General features: G+C 53.4%; 1 protein-coding gene across 1 annotated transcript; it reads right to left on the minus strand.

Moving 5' to 3' along the window:
- Positions 1–347: 347 nt before the first annotated feature.
- On the minus strand, positions 348–10,531 carry LOC128806337 (5-hydroxytryptamine receptor 7-like). Its single transcript, XM_053975806.1, has 3 exons — positions 10,451–10,531; positions 8,981–9,528; positions 348–2,095 (listed from the first exon to the last, which is right to left on the minus strand). Exons 2-3 carry the CDS (start codon positions 9,487–9,489, stop codon positions 1,324–1,326), a joined length of 1,281 nt encoding a protein of 426 aa, XP_053831781.1. The 5' UTR covers positions 9,490–9,528; positions 10,451–10,531; the 3' UTR covers positions 348–1,323.
- Positions 10,532–10,822: the final 291 nt, after the last annotated feature.

Below are 10,822 nucleotides of genomic sequence, written 5' to 3' on the forward strand. Positions count from 1 at the left end.
ATCCTGGAATTGTCCAAGGCCTGGTTGGACGGAGCTTGGAGCAACCTGGGCTAGTGAAAGGTGTCCCTGCCCATGGCTTTTAAGACAAATTTTAAGGTTCCTTCCAACCAAAACCATGCTGGGATTTTATGATCAAACGGGCAAAGGTTTGTGGGGCTGCAACTCTGACACTACAGTGCTGATCATGAGGAAAGACAACTGCAGGAAAGCAAGTCCCACCACCTCAAAAAAAAAAAAAAAAGTGAAGAGACACTTAGAAGTCAGAGCGACCAAAGATTCTACACCAAAATAAGGAAACCAAACATCTTTTTTTTTTTTTTTTTCTTTTTTTTTTTTTTTTTAAGAAAAAGATAACATCATTCAGTGTATTTTTTCAAGCTTGCTGGACATCATACTGAAATACCGTAAAGCTGTCAGGGAAATTATATGGTTTTTTCTGTTGTCAACCAAAGCGTGCTTTTATGGAGTCAATTAGCCACAAATGATGAACACATGTCACTTGTCTGGGAATGAATTACAGTACAACCCAATAAACACAACTGGCTTTGCTCTCTGATCATTGCCCTGATGGGCAGGAGGCGTCAAACTTCCCTATCCAACCATAAAGGAAACTCCGTGTTCGTTTGTGTTTCATCATCCTGCAAATCCGTCTCCTTCAAGTGCTGCAGTGCTACAGTGTGGGGGGAAACGGGGTCATTGGTATTTCTGCTCTGACGTGCAAACCTGGACGTGAGCTCAGGGTGTGAAATGCAATTACATCGGGGAAAAGGGTTCGGACAAGCTGGGACGGCACGAGGGCTTGGGTGTACAACGGAGCTGCTGTCAGATTCTACAGAGAAGTGCAGCCAATGTCATCTTTACACAGGATTTTGTGTGCCCTCCACAGACCTTAGAGCCCTTTTTGAAGGTGGAGAGCCACAGTCTTATGAAGTTTTTAGAGTTTTTTTTGTTTGTTTGTTTGGTTGGTTGGCTGGGAGCGTTTATTTTTTTTGTTTTTTTTTTTTCTTTTTTTTGTGAACTTTAATAACAGATGGGTAAACTGAGGCACAGAAAGGTGGTGTGACTGGCCCACAGTCGCTGGTAGACCTTGAACCCCTCCAGGTCTTGCTCCCACCCGGGACAGAGTGAGAAGGAAGGGCTGTTCCCAAAGTTCCCTCCACTTGTTCCCAGGGTGAGGAACACCGCGGCTCCTCACGGGGCGAGGGAAAGGGCCGCCACCCTCAGTGGCAATGTCTGGAAGGGCTGGGCGGTTCCTGCCAGCCCCTGGGAGGCCAGGGAAGCGAGGAACCCGGCATGGAGAGGCAGGAGCCGGCGGGTCAGGCACTACAGGATGCACTCGTGCCTCTCCGTGGCTTTCAGGGCCTCATGCATGCTGGCGGCCGAGAGCCTCCTGTTGATGTTCCTGTACCTGCAGCGCAGCAGGTTCCAGAAAGTAGTCCTCAAATCCCGGTTGAAGAAGGCGTAGATGAGGGGGTTGATGAGGGAGTTGGTGTAGCCCAGCCAGAGCAGAGTCCTCTCCAGCCGCAGGGGCATGCAGCTGCAGCGGATGCCGCAGATGAACGGCCGCGCCGTGGACATCAGGAAGAAGGGCAGCCAGCAGAACGTGAAGGCCCCCACGATGATGCCGAGGGTCCTGGCGGCTTTCTGCTCCCGCTTGAAGATGGAAATGTTCTTGCGGTCTTGCCGGAGCAGCTTGGAGAGCGTGGCGCATTCCTCCACGGCTTTGGTGCGGCGGGAGCTGTGGTGGGCGCGGCTGGAGGCCTCGAGGCAGTAGACGCCCTCCTCCTCGTAGTGCTTGGGGAAGTTCATGAAGCGGTGCTTCTCGGTGCTGACCTTGGCCGCCTTGTAGATGCGGCTGTACATCACCAGCATGACGGCCATGGGGATGTAGAAGGCCACGCCCGTGGAGTAGACGGTGTAGCCGAAGTCCTGGCTGATGAGGCACACCCGCTCCACCGTCACGTTCTGGGCCCAGCCGAAGAGCGGAGGGAGCGTGATGGAGGCCGACAGGAGCCACACGATGAAGACCATCTTGGCCATCAGCTTCCCGTTCTGCCTCACGGGGTACGTCAGCGGCCGCGTGATGCCCAGGTACCTGCGGGGGGAGGAGGAGTTGTCAGGGGGTTAGGAGTGGGTGCTGTTGGGTGGTTTTCACTCCTGATCAGCTGTGAGAGAATTTTGGCCCTCAGAGGGGACAAGAAATTAATTCACCAAATGAAGATCTCCACAGGCATGGGGGTCTCTTGACTAAACACCCCAATTTATTCCCCGCTTTCTTGCAATCACCCCGTGTGTGGAATCACAGAATGGTTTGGGTTGGAAAGACCTTAAAGCCCATCCCATTCCAGCCCCCTGCCACGGGCAGGGACACCTTCCACTATCCCAGGTTGCTCCAAGCCCTGACCAGCCTGGCCTTGAGCACTTCTAGGGATGGGGTGTCCACAACACGAGGTGTCATTGAACTGCTGAGTGCAGTCTGAACTTTCCATGATCTCCTGGGGAATAAAAACACTTTAAAAAGTTTCGTTTTCAGGAATAAAAAAAAAAAATGCCTTAGGAATTTTATTTTTCCACCAGAACTATTCTGCACAGAGAACACGCAACAGCTTCCAGCCACGGCACATAACTCACTCCAGGGTGTTGCTCTTCCCAAGGAGACACTCAGGAGTGGGAGGGGTGATGCTCAGAGTGATGTGCCACAGGACTGATTCCAGATGAAAGGCATAACTCCTAGCAGTGTTCAATGGGAAGTGGGAAGCGCTGCAGCCTTCTCTTATCTGTTGGTGAAGAAATACAACCTGCAGCTAAGATGGCCCTGGGAGACCAAGAAATACTCTTGCCTTTGGGAAGACTTAAAGATACGTCTGGGTGAGCCCTGCGAGCAAAGATGGAGAGTGGACGATGCTGTCTGGGGACAGTTTTTGGGCCCCTCACGACAATAAACCCATTGAGGGGCTGGAGAGTGTCCAGGGAAGGGAATGGAGCTGGGGAAGGGTCTGGAACAGCAGGAATGGCTGAGGGAGCTGGGAAAGGGGATCAGCCTGGAGAAAGGGAGGCTCAGGGGGGACCCTGTGGCTCTGCACAACTCCCTGAAAGTTGCTGAGCTCTGGAAACTCAAATAGAAATGACCCAAGCAGCTGGAGCCATCTGCTCGCTTGCACAGCCAGTAGCTGCCGAAGTGATGGAGTCCAGCTCTCCCTCAAGAGGAAAATGAGTGGAGTTTGGAGTAAGAGATCCCAAAAACACCTGGTGACCCACAGATTCCCCAGTCCTGAGCCCTGGGGTTAGGGGTTACCGTGTTATTTTGCCTGAAAGGAGCTGGAGGCTGCACCCACCATCAGCTCCTGGCTGTGCCACGGGGTGTAAACGTGAACTACCCTGACTTCTATTGGAGAGGTTTGTGTGATAAAGAAATTGTGTCAACTGTGGGTAAATTAGAATTGTAAAGCAATAAATCAGGAGGGGAGTTGGCCGTTCCCCCCGGAAAACATCTGCCTGCTACTCAGCTCCAATCAATCCAGCAAAAACCTCAAGCCACTCCTATGGATTTCTGTTCTGTTACAACCTTTTTGATTCCAGTCTCCTGCTGCCAGGAATTTTTAGGCAGGAACCCATCACCTCTTAACTGTTCTTGGATGAACGGTGTCACTCCAGAGGGGCAGTGAGAACAGCAGCTCTATGAGTACTTTCTGCTAAAAGCTGAACAAAAAAAAAAAAAAAAAGGAAAATATCTGTGGAGAATTTTACCTCTGCTGTATAATTTTTCTCTGACAGTCAGTCTTACTGTGTTAGGAGATTTTTCTCTTCCCTGATTATTTCGCTTTTTCCAGATCATCCCCCAAGATTAGAAGATGGAAATAAAATATAAAAATAAATCTAATTTCTCCTCCCCTCCTGACTGCTAAATCAATTGAGAGACTAAAGTCTTTTCCCCTGCCTCCCTGATAAAATGATTTTGAATTCATTCACTGAGTTGTTCTTTCCTTATTTTCCTCTGTATTCGTTTTTTTGTGCTGGCCTTAGTCACAAGAACCGACCAAAATTCTCTCTGTTCGGAGAATTCCAGGACGGTTTGGGTTGGATGGAATCTTTCAAGATTATCCATTTCCAACGCCCTGCCACAGGCAGGGACACCTTCCACTATCCCAGGTGGCTCCAAGCCCACCCCACCTGGCCTTGGACACTGGCAGGGATGGAGCATCCACAGCTTCTCTGGGCAACCCATTCCCTCCTGATGGCCCTTGATGGGGCCAGGCTGGGAGAAAACCCTGCTCTGCTCTTGCAATTCCCAAATTAACACTCCAAAAATCACCCCTCTGGATATCCAAGCCACGGACTTTGCCAATAAACCCGCGCCGTGCTGTGTGCCATCCTCTCTGATGCTATTACCGCGTTTCTTTGGAAGCCGATCCGCCTGGGATTTGCTGAAACTTCAAGGAATTTACGCGCTAGCCGAGGAAAACGCTCGCTGACAAGGTTTAACAAGCAGGCAAAGCTGACACATTTCATCCGCGGGTGCCTCGTGCAGCTGCTGCTGCAGGAGGAAACGGGGCCGTTTTGAGGTCTTTGTAATAATTCTGAAACGAGCAGGGAGCCCTCAAAATAGGGCAGCGTTTACAGGAGGCGAGGTGGCGCTGACAGGCGGTGGAATTCGAGTGGAATTCTCTCCCTTTGAAATTTTTTCGTTTTTCTCTCTGTGTGTGTGTGTGTGTGTGTGTCCTGCTGCTAATCAAGTTTAGGGTAATCAGGTAACGAAAGGCAGTTCCCAGGATTTTCGGGCACTTGGTGTGGATTTGCAGGGCTCCCCGCCGTGCTGAGCTGATGGTGCAGCCACTCATGCCAGGTGCAATAAATTCCTGCCACAGCCCTGATCCTGCAGATCCCAGCCCCTTGGCTGTGGGGTGGGAGATCTGCCCCAGGCTGGGCTGCACCGGCAAACCCCATGGATGAGCCAATTCAGAGTGTTCTACGCTCAGTGGGAATCATGGAATGGGTTGGGTTGGGTTGGAAAGGACCTTAAATCCCATCCAGTTCCACCCCCGGGGCAGGGACACCTTCCACCAGCCCAGGTTGCTCCAAGCCCCATCCAGCCTGGTCTTGGACACTTCCAGGAATCCAGGGGCAGCCACAGCTTCTCTGGGCACCCTGTGCCAGGGCCTCACCACCTCCCAGGGAACAATTCCTGCCCAGTCTCCCATCCATCCCTGCCCTTGTGCTGTCTTTACATTTCCTGATGAAAAGCCCCTCTGGGGCTTCCCTGTAGGTCCCCTTCAATTGTTGGATCATTATGCCAGGGATTAAATAACAAAAACCACCCAAGCCTCTCCGAGGTTTCCCCTTTCTCCATCCTGCAGCTGGTGACCTGGGAAAAGATGAATCTCCACTCACACAGGGGGACAAATGAGCCCAGAATTAGGGCTCAGAATTAGGGTTTCCTCAACCCCACTGTTTTACCACAATTCCATGTCTCCTCTGCAGCCAAAATAAGCTCCTTCCCTGATTTCCAAGCTGATGCCATTCCTGCCCCATCCTGCTGAAGCAGAGGAGGAAACTGAAGGCAGCTGAGGCTGCTACAGCTGCCCATGGCCTGTGTCAGAGCTGGTGCAGCATCCCAGGGATCCATCCCAGACACAGAGCAGGGATCTACCCAGCCTGGGCAACATTTGGATGAAGGGCATGGGAGAGCAAACCCAGCAAAATGCTGTGCAGTTTTCATCCCACTGACTTTGGGGAGGCATCCTTTTACTGAGGGTGACCCCAGTTTGGAGCATATGATCTGATTTTGGGTGGAAAATACTTGCCAGGGAAAGGGGAGAGCCCCAGCAGAGCTGCCTGGGAAATGGATGGAGAGTTTTTCTTCCCTCAGGGATGCCAGAAGTGATGTGTGGGCTTTGGGGAGCTCCTTTTGTCAGCTTCTTGGCATTTTTATGGAGGGTTTCATCAAAGCTGAGCAGCCAAAAGAGGGGATTTTTTTTTTTTTGTTGGTGGTTTGTTTTTGGTTTGTGACATTAAAAAATCTGCAACATTGGCAGGCTTTTACATAAGGAAAATATAAGAGGAAGATGGATGTTTCCAGCATTTTTCTTTTCTGATTTCAAAGGAAATCAATCAAATCTCGCTTCAGACAAGATTAGTTCTACCAGCTTCAATCGAGAGGCTTTTAGGAAGCCCTCAGCATTAATAATCAATAACAGCAGCCTACATTTTAATAGTCCTCATCATCCTGGGCAAACCAAGTAGCTTTTCCATCTAAGCTAAGCAAAATATTGAGGTCTCCTCCTTGGCAGGAGCAGGCCTGACAGTGCTGACCAAGTTGGATTCAGGACAAAACCGGAGGAAATATTTCTATTTCCGAGAAACACCAGGGCTTTTCATCTTCTTCCTCACAGGGAAGGAGGAAGAGCTGGTCCCCAGCAGTGGAGGAGGTTTGGGTTGATGCCTCGCTGAGATAACAATTTAATCTCTTTTGAAGCAGGTTTTTCAGGGATTCTGCAAGCTCAGCTCTCCTTGTGCTTTTGCTTTTTGGTTATATTAGCGTAGAAATAGAGAATTGTGCTTTTGGAGATGTTTCCATCAAGAGTCAAACCAAAAATCCTGCCCATCCCAGGCTCAGGGGGGAAGTGGAGATCCAGGCATGATCCAGGCATGATCCTGGATCCTCAGTCCACCTCCACGCACTGCCTGAGCATGCTGGGTGGATGTGGAGCAGTGATGCTGCACAGGATGCTTGAGACACTGCCCTGGGCTGCTTCACACAACTCCCAGCCCATTCCTGGGGACCCTTGAGGGGGAAAAGCAGCAGGACAGTGCCCCAGTCACCTCCTCCTCCAATATGCACCAGAGGACATCCCAATAATTCCCATTCCCTCCTCAAGCCCCAGCACAGACTGACCCTACAAGCCCCCTCCACTTGCAGCTTGTCCTTCCTCCCACCCAGAGCCGGCTGGGCACAGCTGGGGGGATTGTCCAGTCCCTTCCCTCTGCTCAATCCTTGCTGATTTTCTCCTTTCCATGCTGGAAATACATTCCAGGCAACTGCCCTGCAACCACTCAACTTCCCCATCAGGCCTGTGGCGTGGTGAGGATGAAGTTCTGGGAGCAAACTGATCACAGGGCCAACACACGGGGGACAAGCCCATGCTAGAAACTTCAGGCTCTTTGACAACCTCTTGGGACACAGCTTTTCCCTCCCTAATTCCCAGGAAAGACAAAGTGACATCAAACTCAGGATGTGCCTGCACGGTGTCCTTGGATATGGATCTGCTCCCCAGAGTGTGCCACTGGACGGGAGGGACACGATGGAGGAGTGGAATCCATGGCAAGGATTTTTGGGGAAAGATCTCTCCTATTTGTGTGTGTGTGTTTGGAAAAGTCTTGCTCCAAGGGGTGGGATGGGGTGGGATTGGTTGTTTGGGAAAGGAGGGGAAGGGAATGGGAAGAGAAGGGGAAGAGGAAAAAGGGGAAAGGGAAGAAGGAGGAAAGAAAAAGGGAAGGAAAAAGAAAGGGAAAAGGATTGCGTGTATCGGGTTTTTGGGGACTTGGGATGGGTGGGGACAGTTGTTGACATGCTTGGCCAAGGAGAAATGAAAGGGGAAAGGGAAAAAGAGAAAAGGGAAAAAGAGAAAGGGGAAAAAGGAAAAAGGAAAAATGGAAAAAGGGGAAAAGAAAAAGGTAAGGGAAGATAAGGCAAAAGGAAAAGAAAGGAGAAGGAAAAGGAGAAGGGAAAGGAAAAGGAAATTTTCAAGCAAAGCCAGTCTGGTTAGTGTGTAGCCACTTCCCTGCTCCTCATCTACCGGGAGAAAGCACTGACACATTTCATTCCTGCATTTCATCCCTTCCCTCTCACAGAGTCGGGCTCCTGCCAGCTCTGAGCACACCTGCTTTTTTTTTTTTTTTTTTTTTTTTTTTCCAACAGGAAAATTATTAAAATAAAGCAAGTTCAGCAGAAGAGCTGAACCTTGCCTGTGGCCTGGCAGGGGTTTTTCTCTCTACCAGCAGCTCTGAGCTGCCCAGGGCTGTGGATCTGCAGCTCCCAGGGGAGCAGTGGCTGGGGGGGATGAAGCTTTGGAGCAGGACTCACTGCTGGCTTGCCCCGGGGGGTGATGTCAAGCAGCAGCAGGATTTTCTCTGTCCTTTCTGCTTTGTCACCCGCTGTCACACCTGCAGAGGTGACACCGGGGAGGTGGCACAGCCGAAAGGGCACATCTCAGATGAGGAATGTGTCCCTTCCCTGAGCTGCTGCTCCCAAAGCAGCCCAGCCCAGCAGTGCCAGCTCAGCCCAAAGCGACCCCCCAGAAGGCAGCACACGTCAGCCCCGGCCACCGGCTCGTCAGCGCGATGGCCCCGATGACGCAGCTGCTAAAATTAGAGCCACCAAGGTGCTGACTTGTCCAAGCCTGGCCACTCTGCCAGGCAGCCTTAGCCTTTCCCTCCCAGCTGCAGGTGTGGGAGGTGAAGCCAGCAAATCCTCACAAAGGCGCTCACTGAGCTAAACCAGGGGGGTTGGGATCTCGGGACGGGGTGTGGGGAGCTGCGGACATCCTTAGCCAAGGCATGAGTCCAGGGAGCAGCAGAGAATCCCACAGGACTGGCTCCAGAAGCCCTGGAACCTGGATTTCCAAAGTGCATCTGGGTTTGGTTTTGTTTTTTTATTTTTTATTTCTTGAATGGTTTCATGGCCCAGGCACCTTCCATGGAGAAGGTCAGGTGCTGCTCCTCAGGAACAATGTGAAGCAGCTGCCAAAAGGGGGAAGACTAAGGAAGTAACTTAGGGAAGTAACTTGAGAAAACACCCCGAGCCCAGCTCTTCCAAAGGGAACGAGGCACCGAATTCCCACAGAAAACCCTCATCACCTGGAAAAAACACCTCCAGGAGCACTGATCCAACCAGGAACACGATTCTAGTGGCCCTCCAAGTCCCAAAACACCCCGAATATCAGAGCCCACCTGAGCGCAGGGCAGCAGCCCGGCCCTGCCTTACCTGTCCACGCTGATGATGCACAAGGTCATGATGGAGGCGGTGCAGCACATCACGTCCATGGCGATGAACACGTTGCAGAACACCTTCCCAAAGAGCCACTCGCCCCCCACCAGGTCCGTGATGGTGACAAAGGGCATGACGGCGAAGGCCACCGACAGGTCAGCGGCGGCCAGGGACACCACCAGGTAGTTGGAGGGCTGCCGGAGCTTCTTGACGATGCACACGGAGATGATGACCAGCCCGTTGCCGGCGATGGTCGTGAGGATGATGATGGAGAGCACGGCCCCGATGACGACCTTCTCGGTGTCCCCATAGAGCAGGATCTCCTCGCCGCAGTCGGTGGCGTTGGTCAGGTTGGAGGGTGGCAGCTCGGGCTCGGCTGGGGCGGGGGGTTCCTCAGTCATGGATGGATTCGGGAGCGGTTCCCGAGCCGGCCGCTGCTGCTCTGCGCTCTCCACCAAGAGAAGGTGCTGCTCCAGAAACCTCCCGGGGCTGGCCCTCAGCAGCATGCTCCGAGCTCGCCACGAGCGCTCCCCCAGCAGTGACACCTCCAGTGACAAACCAGAACATCAATCAGGGCGAAGAAAATCGAATATCCCCTCATCCTCTCGCCCACCCTCACCACCCCCCTCCACCCCTCTCAGCTCTTGCCTCCCCAAAGCTGCGGCTGCATCTCACGTGCTCGGCAGGAAGCCGCTTCCCAAGTCTCCTTAAGGACACGCGTTTTGCCGGGGGATGCTTGGAGGAAGCCGCTCTCCACTTGGGAAGGAGCACGGGCTGCCTGCAACACCCCCCTGGTCATCCATGTGCTTCTCCGGGAGAGAGAACGGATTGTGGATCGTGTTTCCCTGCCGAGCTGTGCCTGCTGCCGTTGCACTTCTCCTCTGCATCCATACATTTAATCCCTTGCAGAGCCTCCTCTGTGGATGCGACAACACGAGCCACAGCACCAGTGTGGGCACAGCCCCCGCCGCCCGCATCCCCTGCCCGTGGCACACGCAAACTTCAAAGCCGGGACCGCAAATCCCCGCTCCTGACACGCAGTGGCCACACACGGGCTGTCAGTAGCCACGGGGTGGCAGCGGGAGCGGATCCATGGCATGCAGCACCCCAGGGCACCACGCACAGCCCAGGCATCCCAGCTCGTTCCCGGAGCCTGAGCATCGCCGCCGCGCACAGCAGAGAGGCTCGGAGAGCCGCGGCCGCGCTCCCACGCCCGGGATTCCACCCCTGCAAGTATTTCCCGGCCATCCATAAGGAAACTTCAGGGCAGGGCTCACCCCTGGATGCCCCGAGCGTCATGCTCAAACCCGCATCCTCTTTTTTTTTTTGTTGTTGTTTTTTTTTTTTTTTTCTTCTTCAAACCCCATTTTCCCCTTGAAGTTTTGTTTCAATCCAAGCCGGATTGCGGCCCCTTCCTCCCCTTTGCAGCATCCCCCGGCTGCGGCGGTGCGGGGGTCCCGGAGTTACCTGTGCCGAGGGGGTGAGACATCCTCCAGGCGAGCCCCTGCGAGCTCCGGGCAGGCGAGGAAGCAAAGAGCCACCCCCGGAGCATCCTTCTCCCCTCCCCGCCTCGCCGGTCCCTCCTACCGCCCTCCCCTCGCCTCTGCCGGGCAGGGACCCAGATGGTCCCTGGCTGCCTGGGAGCCCCAGGGAGGAGCAAAGAGCGGGGCGGGGGGGGGTCCAGGCTGGATCCTGCAGCGATGGGAGGGAGCGGGGAGCGTGTGAGGATCTGGAGGGAAAGGCTGGAAGTTGAGGAGATGCCTCGGAGCGCTGAGAGGCAGGAGAAGCAGCCTGGAACCCAGCAAGGAGGGCAGGCACAGGGAAAGGCGCCCTTCCCCA

This window comes from Vidua macroura, chromosome 4 (genome assembly GCF_024509145.1).
Source record: "Vidua macroura isolate BioBank_ID:100142 chromosome 4, ASM2450914v1, whole genome shotgun sequence".
NCBI classification, from domain to species: domain Eukaryota; kingdom Metazoa; phylum Chordata; class Aves; order Passeriformes; family Viduidae; genus Vidua; species Vidua macroura.

What these genes read in the sequence shown, in the direction of transcription:
- LOC128806337 (XM_053975806.1), bottom strand. Translation starts at nt 9,489, where the DNA reads ATGCTGCTGAGGGCCAGCCCCGGGAGGTTTCTGGAGCAGCACCTTCTC. An exon ending in TGCATCATCAGCGTGGACAG is followed by an intron (nt 2,096 to 8,980) that starts GTAAGGCAGGGC and finishes CTCCCCCCGCAG; the next exon opens with GTACCTGGGCATCACGCGGC.